Source organism: Lonchura striata, chromosome Z, assembly GCF_050655825.1.
Source record: "Lonchura striata isolate lonStrDom1 chromosome Z, ASM5065582v1, whole genome shotgun sequence".
Classification (NCBI taxonomy): Eukaryota; Metazoa; Chordata; class Aves; order Passeriformes; family Estrildidae; genus Lonchura; species Lonchura striata.
In genome coordinates, this window is record NC_140740.1 from 42,685,127 (window position 1) to 42,705,195 (window position 20,069).

Below are 20,069 nucleotides of genomic sequence, written 5' to 3' on the forward strand. Positions count from 1 at the left end.
CATACCTTATAGAAGAACAGATTTATTGGTCTTGGAACCAATGAAACCTTCCTGCTAACTGATTTTCACTATCTATCCTGGCATATCATGCATGTAACAATAACGTCATACTCTCCCACATCCCCCGCAACATGTTCAATTATATTAACTATTTAATTATTCTGATATCTTTCTTTGGCCGAAACATCCCATGAGTGCTCCTAAGGGCATCTTCTCTTTTCTAATACACTTTGGAACCTGAACATCAAAATTTTTCCAAAGTTTGTTCACAGTTAAACAAAATTATTTCGGAAGGATGGACATCTGTTACAGACCTAAGCGCTAAGAACTTTAATGAAAGGCCAACATTCCTACCCGTTGTCAAATTTAAGCCACAGACAGGCTTTCCAATCCTTTAGTTACCTTTTTCTTACGATTCCCACTTTCACGCTGCACTGCCTTCATTACATGAACCAACCGATCTACAAATGTCTGCTGGGCTGCCAAAAGTGAGCGCATAACTCTGACAGACTTATCACCCTAAGAGAATGAAAAGAAACAGAATTAATTTCTTGTTCTGTAATTATTTTATCTAGAAATCATTCCTTTTTTTCTTAGACCTTTGGGCTTTTAAGAGGTTAAGTGAATAATGATCAATTTCCCATCAATTCAAAAGGTATTTTCTGTAAAACACAATCACAGTCACTGTAGCTGGCAATCAATTATCTGACCTAACACTGCACTTCAATTTGCTTCAACAATTTCAGTGGTGAACAGTCATGCATGACAAACCAATTCACACAGCCAAAATAAGTTAGTATGGATAACTGTGAAATACTCTTATAAAGCACAAGAGTCAGATTCAAGTAACTCCCCTAAAACTGGAAATAATATTAAGTGTGAGATACATGAAAATCTGTAAAGACTGCAAATCTGCTATACAGTAAAACTTCCAATTCACAGATGTTTTTTCGGCTGTTTTAGTTTGTTTTTTTTTTTTCCCCGCAGCTCCAGTACCCTCTGCTGCTGACACACAGAACAGCAAGTGCTGTTTCAGAGTTCCAGATCAGTCTGTCCACTTTCACCTCAAGGACAAGAGTTTACAATAAATAAATTACATTGACTTCACAAGGCTTTTAGAACATTTTAGATTTAGTGTAAGGCAGAGTGTTCTAGAATCAGTATGTTACTAACAGGAACAAAAACAAAAGAGAAGAAAGACTTATCAATATATATCCTTTTCCTTCTTCACAGTTTCTTCGGCTTACTACAAACTCAAAATTCAAGCAGAACTGGAAGCTTTTATAAAATTTCAATGCATGTGACATACATACACAAAACACCCCAACACATCCTCTTAGACACGAGAAACTTCTTAAGGAAGGACTATTCCAAACGGTTATGGACTTCTTTACACAGAGGCATTACCTTCAGCAAAGCCTGACTGAATCTTCTCATCACGTTTAAGTACATTTCATGAGTCTTTGGGTCCCTCTGCTGAGTATCTTGGTCTTCACACTCCACTATTACATACCTGCAGCATAAAAACAACCTGAGTTATACCATACTCTTGGAGCTACACAATTTGAGAGAAACATAGGAGCCCTGTATTACAGACCTGGAACTAAAAATTAATATAATCTTTGAGTTCTTTAGCTCAACCAACAGCTGAACTCTTAAAATTGCATCGTCCCCAGCTCCATTTGGATCAGGAGAGTCTATCAAAGTGTTTGATAGCATCATGACTCAAAGAGGATACACCTGAAGTCCAAATCATATGAACACACCAGCCAAGAAGTAAAACTGAGCATGTGTTCCACTGTGATACCACCTGCTACATAACTTAGTGGCTGCAAACTTGTTATTCAAGAGCACCTTGTTATTCAAGGAGAATCTCTTCCTACCTGCTCCCTGTTTTAGCATTAGAAATGGTGGAATGAAAGGTATTGGTCCTACAGCAGCTTTGCAGAGTCTACATGCCAGAGTTTCCACTTCTAAACTATGAATTGGATACAAATCCTAATAATACAATCTGGAATACTTACACTGAAAATTTATTTTTATACAAAGCAGTCATTTGGAATGCTTTTAACTAAATTTCTACTTGGAGCACTGACAGGAAAAAAGTAGCTATTCACTGAAAGCTACATACATGTCTTCTTTCTGTTGGTCAATGTACTACTCAGCAAAAACATGCAATAAAACCATAAGAAAGTAAAAACATATAACAAATACTATTAAAAAAAGAAAGAAATTAGCATATCAGTAAATTTTCAAACACTGCATTTGGATTCAGAAGTGACTAATTCAAGACAGTTTCTTGGACAATACATGTCAGCAAGAATTACACCTTCCTTACATACTTGTGCAGAGTCTCTTCACAAGAGAATAACTGTGAGACAAGACTAGAGGTCTGTCATTTGCAGCTGATCAGATTTGAGCAGTCTTATTTATAAATACACAACATATTACATCCAGTAGAATAACGCATATGTAACTTATTCCATGTATACAATCCCAATGAAACCTCTAACAAAAGATTCTTCCTGGGGCCTTGCTAATACAGCATTACAGACTGTTCTCTCACAAATGTGTGTATAAAAGTAAGTCCAAAATCTGCACATAAACCTGAAGGAAAAGGGGAAGTAATGAATTGAAACGTGCTATTTTCATCTTCATTTGTTAAAATCCCTGGACAGTTTCTCAAAGCTATCTTGAAACAAGGAGTAAGAGTAATGCTTCACACTTGGGTAGGTGTCTCATATCTCCAAAGAGGAGACAGAAAAAGTAGTATCACTGACTTCTGAGGCCACTATTAAAGGACAAGATAGCTTTACAATGACAAGTGACTGAACAGAAGGTTTAATTTTCAAGGGTTATTGTACTTTTTCCATTGATTATTTTGGTTGCATACTGTGTCTGGATAGTTGAAACATACAATTGATCAGCAGCCACGAGGATTTATGGCTACATCAGCTCATAGAGTGGCTGCAACATTTGTATTTTGTCACTGAGAAATTGAGATGTCTAGAAAGAAAACAAAGAATAAATTGAGTAGGGTTTTTGGCTTGGTGGAATATTTCTTATTTGTTTTGTTAAATTTATTTTTTTTTTAAGTCATAAATTAAAAACTTCACAGAGTTATGGATGCCTGAACTTTGTGTAGCGTAATGTCCGAGATGCTGCTGAAATGGATCAAGCTGATAGAAGTAAATTAAGCTACCAATATCTTAATGAAGAACATTTGATTAGGTCAAGCACTTGGTTTCTACCCACACCAATTCAGACTGCAATTATTTTAATAATTTATACTTAATAGTAATTTCTAATGAAGCCAAACATTATCTTTGGCCACTGCAATAGAAGTACCTACTCCTTGCAAATGTACATAAGACATTCAATTGAGTATCCTAAAATTCAATCTACTAAAAATAATTACACAATAAAACTTAGAAAGTTATAAATGAAATCTCTCAGCATAGTTCACAAGTTACTTGCAAGAATTTTATAAAAACAGTTTGCTATGTTTTACATCATATATCACACTTAGTTCCCAGTTCACAGCTTATCTGTAGTTAATGCTCTTAGCACACTGAAATATGATCATATGCATTAGTATTTTTAGTGTTTTGATGCAACTACAAAGGTTACAAATGACAATCATACGACTTAGGTTTAGCTATGTAAAAGGCATCTAAGATCTTCCTTTTAAAATACATGAATATATGCAAGTAAATAGCTGTGAGTGTTGTGCATATGCAAAGTTTGCACACTAATACACACATAGATTCGCACTTCCACAGTACAGCTCTACTCATCTGAGCTTGCTTCAAGTGAGAAAATTCCTACATGCAAATGCTTGTTCAGAAGGCTTGCAGATTACTACTTTAGACATCTAATTTTACTCTTAATACACTGAGCTAAGACAAGACCCTAAACTAAGCAATCCTACCTTTCTACGGTATAGATGAACTAATATTTACCACTGAAGTTCCCCCTTAAGATTGCACGCATCTGCAGTGACATTTTGTTTGTGCTCATAACCATAAATGGAATAAAATTAAAATTAGGTTAAAACAACAACAAAAAATGCTTTATGAATCTTCATAACACAAACCTTTGATTGATATTTAAGTGTATAACTTCAGTACTCCAGCCAACACTGTCAAACATTGTAAGCACAAAAAATTACAACCACACACAGAGCAAAGCAGAGCAAAGGTGAACTTAATCTCCTCCCCAACACCATAAATAACTTGAATGACAACTTTTAACATAGTTAGGCTGCCTTTTGTGACATTGTGTATAATGTTCTAGACATCACCTTATTTTGTCTAACAACAATGCATATTACTGCATTTTATAAGCTCTGTTTATAAATTACTATGCATAGTATTATGTTTTAAATCTACTACTTTACCCTTAGAAAAACTGAGATTCTGGAGCTCTCATGACAGGTCATATTTTGGTGAGCATCCTTCTGGACATTATAGTTTGATTTCAATTACATATTGGTATAGTATAAAGAAAAAGTTTCTAACATAACATACCAGTACAAGTAGTTTGCCAATGTGGAATTTTTGCATGCCCGTGATATCAAGAAAGTGCAAAGGTCTTGCTGGAAGGGATTTAAGAAGAGCAAAAAAAAAAAAAAAAATTACAAAGACATCTAAGCAAAATCTAAGCATCTGAGATCTGAGAGAGTGACAAAGTTAAGGAAAAACACTGAGTTTTAAACATAAGAGCTGTGAGAGATATATTTCCTTCTAAAATCTGAATCCAATCCCACTTAATATTAAAATCACAATAATTTAAATATTCCTTTAAATCCAGCAACACTACTGAAAGTTAAAGGTCCACTACTCCAATAATGTATTTACCAACTATAAGAAGCACATGATATTCTCCAAAAATAAACCTTTAATGTAATTTTTACTTATAATACGTTACTCTTTCTTCCTATGCAATTGCATCTTGCTGGAAATGCTGTAGCATTCAACTCCCAAAGAGATTTCCCACTCTGTTTTGTATGCAGAGCATCTAACAATCTTGAAGATGTTCTACATACAAAGAAAACAAATTTGTATAAGATATACAGCATTTAGCTGCTTCTTTCAGATTTAATAGTCCAGGTAGTAAGAAATCCACGTATCTTTACTGATATACTCAATTTGAGGCTTATTTTCTATGCAGTAGTAAGACTCAAGACAATTTGCAACAGGGAATGGATCATTAGTTCAAAGACCAATTAATCTGCATATCAGATTAAAATCAGATTCCTTCAAAATGTCTTTACCTTCTATCTTTCCCTTCTACACCTCTACTTCTGGCATAAACTGAATGTCTTTAGCAGAAGTAAATCAACATAATGTCTCACTTAGGCTCAAAAAAAGATAACATGACAAAGACTAAAGCTATAGAAAGAACAGATTGCAGAGACTGAAATATTTGGGTAACTGTTTTCTATTAAAAGACTGTTATAGAACACCTTGAACACATGCAGTTTTCAGTGTCTAATCAATATGTGATAGCCTTTGCTATCATATAATAATTTTCTCCTTTACAGAAGAATACTTTAATTTCAATTTCCAGTCCCCCAGCTTTGTATACTGTGATCATGGACATAAAGAGACATCCTGTAAAAAAAAAAAATCAGTTAAGCTATTGCTATTTTCTTAGCATTTACTTTAAATCTGTATTCTTTGGGCACTTTAAATATTCAGTAAGATTCACCAGAAGGATACAAATATTTACACACAAAGGCAAGAAACAGTACCAGGTCACTAGAAAAGTACAATAAATACAAAGTAAATTGTGCGACTTACATCAAGGTTTTCATTTTCTGCAAGCTCTTTTGTCTTAGAAGTAAGAGGTGGAGAGGAAACAGGTGGAATAGGACTCATAATCTGGGAACTACACAAAGGAAAGCATGCAATTGGTATGATTCAAAGTTCTTGCTTAGAGGCCAGGGAACATGCATGGAAATCACAATGAATTTCACTTCCACAGCATAATAAATTCAGAAAACTGGGAGAGTTTCTTTGCTACCTTTCTTTGAAGGTAGCATCTCAACCCTGTTTCAGAACAAACTGCATGAACAGCAACTTTGACAGCTGCAGTTCCTGAAAACAGCAAAAATCTGCGCCTAGAGAGCTATACAGTTTATGCTTGTGAAGGACATTCACTTAAACTTTGATTTTCTTACATCTTTCATTCAAAATAAGCAGACATAGATAGGAATTCAACAAATCTGCATTTTCAGGAGCTTTCTCAAATGTTCTAAGATGAAACTCCTAATACACAACACCTGCAAGCACTAGTCTTTGGAATGCAACTACACAGACTAGACAAACGCTTATTTGCAAGGCAAAGTTTTCAGATGGCAAATTTAGCTGAAAAGAAGTAATTAAATAGCTCTCCTAAGATCTAAGTATCATTGCAGCCTCAAAATACACCACCCTTCCCACAACACCCACTTTTATGGCTTTGCAGGAAGACAATGAAAAGCTGTAGAACTGTAATACAAAAAATACATCCGCGTGTTACAAGTCATTAGAAGCTTAAGACTGAAAATACTGGAATTCTGTAACAAATGTTCACAGACGACTTTGGTTACCAAGTTTGTTTGCACTTTGCTTAATATTTTATTAGCTAACTCAGTCTTTCTTTTGGATTCCTGAAATATAAGTATGCTTCCTCAAGTCTCCCCTTACACTTTCTTTCATAAAAGGATGAAATTTCTTTTCACTTCAAATTGATTGGACTTTTAGATCCACATTCTGTGATGAAAGTGGGAAGTGGAACCTCATATAACTTCAGTGAAGACATCTTAACTTTTGCAAATACAGAAGGAAGCAACAGCAGTGTTTTTGCTGCTCTACAGAAGTTTTCTTCCTTTTGTGTAGTAAGAGCAAAAGCCATAACTTTAACATTGTTTGCTCTGTAAACTATGTGCAATCAGGACACATTTCATGAATGCTCACTATTTGTTAGGTTTGCTTTGATTCTTGGATTTTTTTAATGTTCAAATTATAAAATAGCATGAAGATTATACAAAGCTCCCCTAAAAAAATAAACAATTTGATGTCTTAGAATACTACATGTTTCTGCATTTCTGCTGAAGTCTAAGCTTCTTACCTGTCTATTTCTGGAGCATTAGATCCAGATGTTGTCATAGTTTCCGACATGGAACCTTGACTGTCCCTCTTGCTAGGCTCCAGGCCATTCTTAATGTCATCAAAATTTTCATATTTCAATGCTTGGACTAACTGTAGCAGGTACATCAGCAAATCCTTATGGAGGAAAAAAATCCAACAGAAATAAGGGTGTCAGTCAAAGCAAACTAGAACTCCTTCTGTTTACAAAATTCTAATTTACAGATAAACTTCATCAGGATTTAGTGACCGCTAATAACACAGAAACTGAAGTACCCCTAAACAAGCAATATACCATAGCAACACTGGAGTTGGACGCATTTTGACTCCCAAATGATACTGAATTATCATTCTACTATTCTTTGTTACTCAAAGATAGTAAGTGCTAATTTAGTGAATATGCAAGTGTAATTACTATGTTTAAATTCTGTTTAGTTAAGCTGCCCTAATTGCTTCCAGCATTCACTGAATAAAGCTTTCAATTTGTGTCTCAAAAGAAGAAAACCAAAAATTCAAGCTTAATTTGGACTATAGTATCAAGAATGGAGAATCTCTCTTCTCTTATGGACTATTTTTTTTATCCTTTGTGTAGCTGGGGATCTAACGGAAAAAAACACATATCAAATCTGTTTTAGATTAAAGAACAGATTTTTAACCACTTGCTGTTTAAAATAATCTTGTTGCATTTACTCTTCAACTTCTTCTGTTTACTTACCTTCTAGTACTTTGCAAAAGGTACATTTTTAATGTCAAAGCAGTATGACCTAGGCTATTAAAGTAGGCTTGAAAAAATATGATATACTTATGGTCCTTATTTTAAACTCTATTGATTGCCAAAGATTCAAAAGTTATGGTAATACATGCAAAGCTGGGTTTGCTTTTTTTTTAACTGTCAAAATAAAATATATAATATATAAATCATAAAAAAATATAAAACATAAAAAATAAACATAAAAACATAAAAAATAAAAATATAATAATAAAAAATATAAAAACATAAAAAATTAAAAAATATACAACATAAATAAAATATATAAATCATTGATATTTAACATATTAGATTCTTTTAAGTAGTTCTATTCATAATCACAGCTCATCACATTCTAATCAGTATACAATTACAAAGACCTCATTTCCACAGACAATCTTCTACTCATTTTCTTCAGCAAAAGAGTATGATTATATACTGAGTTCAACAGATGGATGTGCTGAAAATCCTTTTATTGACTATTTAAGATCAGAGCACTTCCACAAGTTGACACTCAAAATTTATCACTGGTTTTTGGTGAGTGTGTACTGCTGTTTTACCTTGTTTAACAAAACCAGCTACTAGTGGCAGTTCATACTAAGACAATTATCAATGTGTGACACTTAACAATGCAAACACTGCTCCCCAAATACCTTACAATAAATAGCAACACAGTGAATCATCTTTTGTTTTCCACCAATATTCACAAAAATGTCATAAGAAGTAGCAAACATTTCAAGGACTCAATGAGATGAAAAGTCCTGAGACCAGCTGACTTTTTCATGTACCAACAGACCAGTGAATACCTCATCATCAGCCTGCTGAAGCCTGGCAACAGCATAGCGCCGCACCGTTGGGTTGGTAAAGTGAGATGACAGAAGCTCCAGAGAGTCTTCCACATCCATGGGCTTCCATTTGCCCAGCAGCTCCAGTGCTTGCTTTGCCTCCTGTGGTAGATCCCAGTTGACACACTTCAGGAACTTTGTCAAGGCCTAAATAGGAGATTGGACAATTCATCAGTAGAAAGCTAGAAAAAGGAAATTATTTTAAAAATTAATGTCTCACACAAAGGAAGAACTAGATTCAGATTATATTTACATAAGCACAGACCTGGAAAAGCTTACTGATCTAAGTGACAAGATCCCTTCCAGCCCAAACCATTTAACAACTCAACTCACCTTCTCCTGATGAGTAAGGTAATATCTGAATTTCCACACCAAATCCTGTTCCTCATACGTTAGTTGCTTTGTTGGTGGATAACTCACTATGATCTATTTGAAACATAGTCAGAAAGTGAGTTTAAAAACATGAACAGGCATAATCAACAAGTTAACAAAGTATACTGTGAGAAAGCACAACACTGACAACACAATAATAGCTAGGGAAAAAAAAAAAGCTTTCCAACAACACAAAGCTATGGGATCATGGTGATGCTTCTCAGTAACAAGTAGATTGATTTGACAGTGCAGGCAAACACAGTTGCTTTAATGACATGACATACACAACATACACATTCTTAACCCCTCTAAATGGTTAAAAAAAAAAAAAACAAGCACCTTGTATTCCTTTCTGAGTTGGGCTCTTCTATCTAAATACTCTGAAACATTTAATTAATGATTTTCTATAAACTGAAATTAACTGTATTTTCCTTAAGCTGTTACCATATATGATTACCAACCTACCTACTAAAATTGAACTTAGTCATCATATGACTGACTTACATTAAGCTGGTCTCGTGTAGTTGCATTAGGCTTCAGGTCATGATCAGAAGGTCCACTTCTTAAACTTCGAGCAAGTTTGTGATGTTTGCTCTCTACTAAGTTCTCCTAAACACAGAGGGTTAAGTCAGTATTTATAAATACTAAATTTCAGAGAAAATTATTATTGAAACAAAACCATCCAGAGAAGACTCGTCAGTCTCTTGAAAAATGCATGGAAATGAAAATTCAAATCTGAAACTTCTGGCTTTTTTTGTTTGCTTATTTTACAAAAAAAAAACCCTCCTTTAATATATGGAGGGCTGTTGGGAGTTTTGATGGTCTGTTTCAGTTTATGACTTAGCATTAACAAACCCTACCTTGCCTTTCAGTGAATTGCTGCAAAATGTAAGCATTTCAGTCAACACATCCATGATTGACAGCACTCAAACGTACTAGACACTTCATAAACATTTTCTTTAGGATGATGTTTGCAGCATAAAGCTTTGTATGCAAGAAAAAACATCTCAAAAACTGGTCCCACTGTTAATACCATGTTAGCAACAGTAGGAGCCACAATAGGAGCCACAGTGCCAACAAGTTTTCAGCAGCCAAGGCAGTTTCCAGCATTGTCAGACTTGCTATTGCAGTGTTAGATTACACAGTGCTCAAACAGTGTTGCCAGTACAAGCCCACTTACATTAAGGTTCCCAAAGCTGCCAATACCAGTCCCACTGAATTGGCATCCACAATAATGGAAATCTTTTCTAGAACTGTACTTAGGCACTGTCTACATGACAAACAACATACAAGAGAGTGTAGGGAGAAAATAATTTAACAGAGGAAGTGACCAAGAGTTATTGCACCAGTCTCTAAATTCTGCATTCCTCTTCTTCAGCTCCATCTTATCTTCCCACCCTCTGACCTCTTTTACCAACAATCCCCCTTCCTCTGCTTTCTCACACCTCAGAAGCAAGCACATTGTGCATGGAAAGGAGGAGGTGAACATAAGCATTAAATCAATACTTGTATTTTAATCTAGAAGCAGCAGAAATAGAAAAAAAAAAATACAAAATTCAAACCTCCTGATATTTCTCAACTGGTTAAATATATCTTGTCACTGGAATTTTAAAATATTTAAGATGGCAAGCTTTCATCTACATTTATGAAAAGTTCAACAGTAACTCTGTAATACAGGTGGCACCAGATGTAGCATGCTTACCATAGACATCTGAGGATCTGGAATCTTAACAATTTCAGGACTTGTTAAAACTGGAGATGACTCATCACCATCCTGAATGACAAAAAGTTGGAGGCATATTAAACATCTCAAGTTTTAGGGAAACAATGTATCATATTCATGCATTATGAACTCTAGTACAGTAGAAGAATGATTCAACTGCCAACACTTTTAAGGGGAAAAAATAAAATAAACAAATTATTTTTCTTGTCTTTTTCCCAGATGAAAAATGATTTGGCAAGACAGCTGAAGTTCACCAGAGGAGACACAGTTTGACAGCTCACTACTATTATGCACACAGATGAGTGGAGAAATTTGCCACCATTGTCATGCGTCCTCTAGAAGCATGAAGAGAAACAAAATCAGACTCTGTATTTCTACAAAACCCACAGTTTTCTAGAAAAAAATCACCATGTTGCAGAAATCAGACATATTAACTGAAAAACAAAAGTTTTCAGACTGGTAAAAGTGGAACATTTACCCCACAATTAGAAGTCTATGTCAAACATTAAAAATTCACTATTGTCTAAAATTTGCTTACTTACAAAACAAACAAACAAAAAAAGTGCAAAGCCCTACAGTGTGTCATGTCAAAATGTTTATAAATGAAGGTTAAGGAGTTTTTTTTCCAAGACTAATGTTAAAAGAATTATTTGTGCACTCATTGCTGGCAACTCTTTTTGGAACCTTTCAAAAGAGTCATGAAAATGACTGCTTATTTTAAACTCTTTGAATGTAGTCAGATCATGCTGCAGAGTGAAGCTGACAAGTTCTAGCTAATCAGTTCAAGTGCCAGGAAAGCCATTCCCAGGGTTATACTGCATGACAGAACAAAGCCTGAAGCTCAACCAAAACCAGCCATGAAATCAAGTTTTTCCAAGAATTCATGGGACAAGTTATGGTGTCAGGAGCAAGAATTTTGAAACAGATTGTTTAATGAAATACTCAAGATGGTACAATGACATTACCTGTCCTGTGGACGAAGTCAACTGTTTAACTACCCCTCTGTAATTCTCCATTATACCTTGAGAGCAACATGTACAGTGCCACAACCCTGACCATACAAACTTACTAAACCAAACCAGTGTCTAAATTAGCACTTGAATTTGGCCAAGGGTATCCTTTTGAAGTGCCTTTGATGGTCATGCCCATATAGACACCTTTAGTTCACATCATGGAAATCTCAGAAATCCCCAACATCTTCTAACTGCCAACAACCACATGGGATGTGATAACAGACAGACCAGAGCACAAGAACAGGGTGCAGACACTGGGCCTTCAGCAGCCTCTTCCCTCAGTGAATCTGCTCCTCTTGCCTGCAACACTTCCTAGCACAGGCAGAGCCTGCTATTTTGCCACCAGGAAACAAAAGCAACATCAATACCAAACAGCACTGACCTGCTTTAAACTGCTGTGTTACAGAGCTCTGAAGATATTTCACTACAATAAGATCAGTGTGTGTGACTTTATATTAGAGTCCATTTAAGACAGTCCACAGAATTTGCAAAATTTTCTGAACAAGCAACATTCCTCTATACTTGCTTGAAAATCAATTTCATAGCATAAATAAATAAGGAGGTTCTATTTATTTTTTAACCAAAACACCATTTAAAGTAACACCAATGTGAAACAACATCTCTTCAAAAAAAAAAAAAAGACAGACAACCAGTGGTGTAGACACTACTTCTTCTATTTCTACTTTAAGTTTATTAAATCCATGAAAAGATATCTGATAATCAAATTTATTTATCTTTTTTAATAAACTGGATGCAGCGGTGCAATCATTTACCCAAAATGTGACATGTTTCACTTGAAACCTGCACAAAAATACATTAGTGATAAATGCTGGTGTTATGTTGGTGAGTTACACAGAACTTCTACCTAAATGGAGAATCAAAAGTGATGCTTTCACTGCTAGCAGACCCTATTCCTCACGTCTCGAGCACTGTATTTAAATGAAGTTAACACAGAACATGAAAAGAGACACTGCCACCTCCCTTCATTGTAACTGAATTTTGAGTCAAAGAACCCCAAATCCTATCAATCGCTGTTGAACAGGCTAGTTCTTCCTAAACACTTGAAAACAAATATATCAACAAAACTGTGACAAGTAATCTCCACTTTGACTATCGGTCACAGGCAGGTGACAACAGAACCTTCTTTCATTATGCTTGGTGCACTGGATTGGTGATGCCCAATACACAGACTGCAGACTGTAATTGGAAGCATGACAAAACTGAGAAAACAGGCATTAATTTATGTACCATTTTCTACTGCTGTCAGAAAAGGGTCAAGAACTTGTTGGAAAGCTACTTTGTAACAACAAATCCTTGAAACTGCAGTTAGTTACAGCTCTAACATGTACTATTACATATTCAATTACTTTATTTCCACATGAGCAGCCAATACATAGGTATTCTGCTCCATGCACTTTTAATATGCTTCAGAAACATCTGTTAAAAGAAAGATACATGCTTGGAGTCTGAATCTTCTTTCCTGCATCGTGCACATCTATAAAACCACTATGATGGAAAAACAAGAAGTCATGTGTGCAAATCAGGAATAATTCATCTATAATGGCAGGTTGCTGGATGTAACGGAGAGAAGTCATTTTTAGGAACAACAAGTTCATTTATAAAAAGAAAAGAGCCAAGAGGACACAATGTCACATCCTCAAATGTTTGTACCTGTGAAAGGTATAGCATGTTCTCATGTAAAGAGCTACCTGTTAGTAAAAAAATTTCAATATTTTGATCATATTCTGTTATGCTCTCCAGACAAGTATTTCCTTTATTTCCACAGAAGTAAATAATGTTATGTTCATGGGGAAATCTGACACATTGTAGGTTACATTGTGATTTGTAACACAAGATAGTTTTGCAACAGCACAGTCCTCTATAATTTGCTAGTTCTAGGATAAGTGTACAGAAGCACTGTGAGAAAACCTATTCTAAAGGCAATAAGATCTGAAACGTGTGGAGAGGTCTTACTGTCAATTACAGTCCCCAAAAAGATATGCTAAACAGCTAACCTAGACACCTGCATAAGACCCACTTTCATCCATTTTACCAAAATTCACCAAGAAACTAAAGTAAAAGAAAAAGTCACAAAAAGAACAAAAAGAAAATCAAACCAACCATCCCCCACCATAAAACCCACCAGAAATCTCCAAATGAACACTGCCCTCAGAAAATACTCCTGAAGGCTAAAAAACTCCAAGTCTTAACTTGCACTATATCAAATAGTTGAAGCAGATTCTGACCTGTTTTCTCTTTTTTTTTCCTAATCCTGCTTTTTGCTATTTATTACTGTATTTTTCAATGCCTTATTCAAGAATTTTAAGTTAGATCATAGCTCTTTTGGGCCAGACCAACCAGTAATAGCCATATACACCAAAATACTCATAATCCATTTTCCATTATGTTAAAAATTTGTGTAATGAATTAAGTCTTTCAAAAGTCTCAGAATAAATGCTGCTTAAAGTTAGTGCCTCTGGTCTCAAAAGCACTAGTTTTGTTTTTTTTTCCTACCTTCTATCTCTTTCCAATAAAGCTGCACTATTCAGTAACTTTCTGACTTCTTAGGAATCTAAACACAATGAAAAATCTAAGAGACAATTTTATTTGAAATCAGATTGTGGATACACTGTTTTTTCCATCTCAGTGGGTCTTTCCAGAATACATAGAGTGATAATGCCTTCCAATACCACACTGATATCTGGTAAGCTCACTGTCAATGCTTCATCCAATTAAATTTTGACTTTAGAAAAATACTGAAGGCATTAGTCTGCATATCTGTTTAATAAACAGCAAGGAAAGATGCAAGACATTCCAATCTAGAAGTCTTTTACTTAATTACTCCAGAGCATTTTCAGTATTGAAGACTAAACTTCTATATTTGTTCATTTTACAGAAAATGTTCACCAGCAGAGCTTCTGTGCAAAATTTTAATAACTCATCTTCTATAAAGTTACCACTCAATACAGGTATATATCCTCTGGATCTAAGTCATAATTTTACATACATACACTTGGAAAGTACTGCTGGATGATTGAAGGAAATACAAATCAGAAAGTTTTTAATCACTCACACTTGTTAAATTCTGTAATCTTGAGCTCTATTACACAAATGACTGACATCTGCAATCATGTTGCATCTATACTATTTGATTTGTATATGCATAAACAGTTGCCACTGACAGCTGTCTGCTGCTCTACTGCAGCAGAATATTTCATCTCAGCAGAAAAACCCATTCATTTTAGGTACATATGCTGCTTTTTAAAGACAACCATAAAGCCTGCAGGGTACATACCTTTTCATAGTAAACTATTCCATATTCTTTATCATCGCACTTGACGCAACGGAATTCAATCATCAGGTACATAAAATTGGAGCTTCGTTTTTCCCTCTGAGGAAAGAGCCACCACAGATGTGTATCATTTTTTGCAGGACATCAATCTTCAGCATTCTCAGTACACCAATTACCCTACTTCCTTTGTGCTGTAACTAATTAATTAGGTTATCAGCTATTGCAGTAATTATTTAGTTAATCATTTCATAGAACTACTTGAGACCATATCACCTCCTTCCTGACATTCTTACTACTTCACATTCCCACTTCATGATACATCACATTTAACAGATGAAAACCTGTTTTATCAGCAGCTTCCAGCTGTGAGTTAAAGGTATAAAAAAATGCAAGGCAGAATAATCAGATGACCAGTGGGTAGTTGCTGTTTGCTTTTTTTGTTGAAATCATTACCTATAATTATGCACATCAAATTAAAAAACAGAATATTGAGAAAAAACAATCATTTCTTAAAACCAAGACCATAAAAATAATAAACAGACAACAACACCATAAAACAGAATAAACTTGAACTACAAGATTAGATTTGCAGCTTATTCATCTTCAGTGGAAGATTTGCTCACATGTTCATTTTTTAAATGCTTTACCTATAAAAAGTGCCCAGAACTTTAAAATCTGGGTCAGAAAAAAGAAAAAAGTTTAATACTGAGTAATTTCAGTTCACTTAATGCATTCATAATAGCTTGCCCTTCCATCATAGATAGAGTGGTTCTCTGTTTAAAGCACAGTTCTAAAAACTTTTATTCCACTGTACTGTCAGTGACGGAGAAAAAACTAAAGGAAAAAATGGGATAAAAAAGATGATAGGCTAATTTCTAAAAAACACTGAAATATTTATAGGGGGCTTATATAACCACAGATTTTAGTTAAAAAAACAATCTGATTTCCAAAGCTCTAGTTACCAATAAGAGAAAAAAAATCTCAGGGCAAAGAAAAAACAGAGTTCTTTGGTGCAAGATGAATATAACAAATGTAACAGTTTGAGCTGATTTTGATCAATAAGGGTTAAAATTTCATTTAAAAATTAAACTACTAGATTATTTTATTTTTTTTAAATATTTGTTCAAAATTACAAATGTCTTTTTTTCTGCATCCAAAGTTAAAAAAATAAAATTTAACAGGTCTGAAGCCAAGGAACAGGTCAAATGTCTAAGAAGCTCCCCATCACAACCTAAAATCCTACAGGTAAGTTACTCATGCCTAAAAGTGTTTGTTCCCAGCTGCTCCAAATTATTAATAAAGCCTGTTTTCTGTGATCAAGTTCACTTGAAGCTGAAAACAGCTAAGACAGCTATGCACCGTGGATGAAATGCTGGACATAAGCTACCTTGTGCACTTGGTTGTCCCAAAACCACCTCTGTGCTGAGCTGCTCCTCAGAAAGGTGGGCAGCAGGTCACAGGAGGGGACTCTGCCCCTCTGCACTGTGAGACCTCACCTGCAGAGCTGCATCCACCTCAAGACAAAAAATATGTGGACCTGATGGAGGGAGTCCAGGAGGCCACTAAGATGCCCCAGGGGTAAAAGCAAAAAGGTACCTCTGCTTTTGAGACAGGCTGGAAGAACTGGGGTTGTTCAGCCTGGAGGAGGGCTTTAGAGGCCCTTCCAGTGCATAAAGGAGACCTGCAGGAGAGCTGGAGAGGGACTTTAGAAAAGGGCACGGAGTTAGAATACTTTACTGTGAGAGTGCTGAGGCTGCAGCATAGGTTGTCCAGAGAGATGGTAGAAACCTCATCTCCAAAAACATTCAAGGTCAGCCTGGAAAGGGCCCAGAGTATCATGATCCAATTGAAGATATCCCTGCTTATTGCAGAGGGGTTGGACTAGATGGTCTTTAAAGGTCCTTTCCAAACCAATCTATTCTGCAATCCTGATTATTGCTGAAGTAAATCCAACTTTAAGCTTCCAAATAATTACTTTTTCCTTTACCATTTGCACTGGCAATTGAAGGAAATAAAACCAAGCAGTTAAGAGCTAAGTCTCTTAAAGAAGCAAAGATTTATATTAGCATGATAAAACCCCCAAAATTCCAAACCTGACCCTACAATGACTCACCTCATTGATCATTTCTATTTCTCTAAAGGTGAGTCTGTCCAGCCAATCCACTTTCACCATGTGACCCTGCCGATGAGACTTGGTGAGCTGCATGAAAAAACAACAATGACAGCATTTAAATTGCTCAGAGCAAGAAAAAGAACACCAAAGTTATAACAGAGATACTAATACGAAATGCGATTAAAAAAATAAAGGAACTGAAAAGACTGTATTCACCTTGGATAGCATACACATGGTAACATAGTACACACCTTGTAAACAGCCAAACCATACCCTAAAAATAAGTCTACTATCTAAAATATCAATCTCAGCAAAGACACTAATAATTATCCAAACACTTCACCTTTGCATTTTAAACACAGCAAAGCCAGGAACTTGCTTCTTAACTAAAGTCACGTAAAAAAGATATCCCATTTTTTTGTATTACTATGTTTCATATAGTGAAACTCACCAAGCCAAACAAAAAGAAAGTATCACTGGCATTATAACTGGGTCAACTGAAGATCTCAGAGTAAGTCATAGACAACTTGCTCTCTCTTTTAGTCATCTAATAACCAGCTCAAGTTTTATTCCTATGTCTCTAAACTGCTGTAGCAATAGCAAGAAAGTTGTTTAAAGTACTCCTTAAGAATGGAAGACAAGACGAGAGCATACTGCTTGTAGTTTTAGATACACCAACACAATTTTTGATGAAACATCCAGCAGAAGACCACACAAATATGAAGACTGCCTTTTCAGCTGCTAAGAAATAACAAGTGTTCTTCAAAAAATTCAATAATTATTGCAGAATGCAAGAGATGCAGAGGGACTAGAAAATGTGAAGTTACTTCATCTCTCAAAGAAATTAGTATCTGTCTAGAAAATGGCTAGCAAAGAGACCCCTCAAAATTATTGTTATTAAGGGAAAGGTTGCAACCATGATTTCATTAACTTTGTTCTGTGGTCAGCCAGCCCACCCATGAGCATCTGGATGTGAACAGGCTATACAGTGGCACCAACTGTCACTTCTTGCCCTAAGGGACAGGCAATACAAAGACCTAGGACAGCAGGAATGAAGGTACTGGATGCAGGAGAACAGCAGTCTGCTGCTTCCATGTAGAACTGGAGATGGTATTAGTACAGAAAAACAACACAGAAGATTTAAGTCTAGGGATACACAGGTAGATGTCCAGGTTGCACAATCTGTCAGATATGTGCACTAGACCTTCCATAGCTCAACACTAGAGAGACACTAAAAATAAAAGTCACTATGAAGATAGAGAAGTGAAGAGTTTGCACCAATTTTACTGATTCATTATTCTCTCTCAAATCCTCACTAAACTGGTATCTTACAGAATGTTGGGCTAAAGTTTCTGTAATCAAAGTCTTGGAGGAGAAAACTTGTTCACAAATTCTTAATTCATTTTTTATTTACTGCACTAGAGAATAAAAAAAAATGAAGTTATTTTGTGTGTTTCAGAAGAAAATTATTAATATTATAAACCTTTAAACCTTCCTTATGGAGGAAAAAAGTTGTAATACAGCAATTAATTAGGTCTTGCATACAAGACCTGGAAGATCTGTCAGCATATAAATACACATGAAGAACTGTTGTATTTAACTAATATTTACAGTTTAAAATAAGAGAGAAGCTAGTATCCCTCTCAGAGAAAGGCACATTCGCCATTTGCTACTAAGTAAGATGTATCCCTTTAGATAGTATCTAAACATTATTATTATCTAATTTCATTTAGCCAGCAGAAAGTGTGAGGGAAATGAATGGATCAAAAAGAACTTAAGAGTACTTTAAGTAGAATAAATTAACACACAATTCATGGGAAAAACCTTTTGATATCATTCATGTTGGTGATGCTAAAATACTCTTCCCATTAGTATTCCTCAGTACACAAAAAATCTGCATTCGTAATGCCTCTAGAATGCAACACCATGTTTTTATTTTTCATCAGTAGCAGTTTTACTAGCAACATTCACATGTTTTGTGAGAGCACAACCATACAGCACCTCAACATGAAAGGGGAGACTTGCCACAGTATCTGTTATGTAAGGTAAGGTAAAATTCCTTGACCACCTAGTCACTGGTTTCATAAAAAATTCAATGTGACAATAACAAAAAACATGCAGACAAGCTCAGAAGCATGTCAAGAAAGGAGTTATCTTTTAGATGGAGAAAAGACCCTTCATAAGCTCTTCTCCAAAGTCACCCGTTATCTGGAAGATTCTAGTTTGGGCTCTGGTACCAGATATCAATCAATAGCATAATACTGGGCAAATATGTTCAATGAACAGAAAAAAACCCAAACCAAGAACAACAAAACCCACACAAACTTGCCATGTATGTACCTAAGTCCTAGTCCTTTTACCTATATTTAAATATACCTTCACACAGAGTAGCATGAGAAGGCATTCAGAAACTGATGAATAAATTACAGAAGAACTGAAGCAGATTATGTTTGAACAATGGCTACTTAGGAGTGACACATCACAAGAACCTCCTCTGCTATGTAAACAGCTATGCAAATGAAAGCTCCCATAGACACACTACCCAAAAACCCTAATTTCCCAAGCATCTGATGAAAAATGGTTTTATAAAATGGACCACAAAATATCAGTGAAAACACTCCTCTTTCAGAAATTGCCATCTCCCAAAACAGCTTTCAGAAGAATGGGGGCAATGATGTTATTAGCTTTCTATTAGCCATTAACTACAACTCTCAGATAGGATGTGAAGAATTTCCTCGTATTCCTCAGAGGCTGTGGGTCATCATCTTCCAAATGCCAAAACAACAGGCTAAAACAGAATGAGCTATTTTAAGACTGAAGTACTCTATTT

At 35.4% G+C, this 20,069-nt stretch overlaps 1 protein-coding gene across 4 annotated transcripts in view; it reads right to left on the minus strand.

Moving 5' to 3' along the window:
• Positions 1 to 20,069, minus strand: part of PIK3C3 (phosphatidylinositol 3-kinase catalytic subunit type 3) — a 64,722-nt gene that overhangs the window by 38,143 nt on the left and 6,510 nt on the right. For 2 of the 4 annotated variants that reach the window (XM_077790059.2, XM_085567450.1), the window contains exons 5-16: positions 17,240 to 17,326; positions 15,130 to 15,225; positions 10,801 to 10,872; positions 10,279 to 10,368; positions 9,603 to 9,707; positions 9,060 to 9,152; positions 8,688 to 8,873; positions 7,117 to 7,271; positions 5,805 to 5,892; positions 4,530 to 4,597; positions 1,408 to 1,513; positions 403 to 519 (exon numbers count right to left, since the gene is read on the minus strand). In XM_077790059.2, the coding sequence (XP_077646185.1) occupies positions 403 to 519; positions 1,408 to 1,513; positions 4,530 to 4,597; positions 5,805 to 5,892; positions 7,117 to 7,271; positions 8,688 to 8,873; positions 9,060 to 9,152; positions 9,603 to 9,707; positions 10,279 to 10,368; positions 10,801 to 10,872; positions 15,130 to 15,225; positions 17,240 to 17,326 (1,263 nt within the window). The remainder of the gene's footprint in view (positions 1 to 402; positions 520 to 1,407; positions 1,514 to 4,529; positions 4,598 to 5,804; positions 5,893 to 7,116; positions 7,272 to 8,687; positions 8,874 to 9,059; positions 9,153 to 9,602; positions 9,708 to 10,278; positions 10,369 to 10,800; positions 10,873 to 15,129; positions 15,226 to 17,239; positions 17,327 to 20,069) is intronic. The other 2 variants (XM_021538922.4, XM_085567451.1) reach the window with 1 other exon arrangement.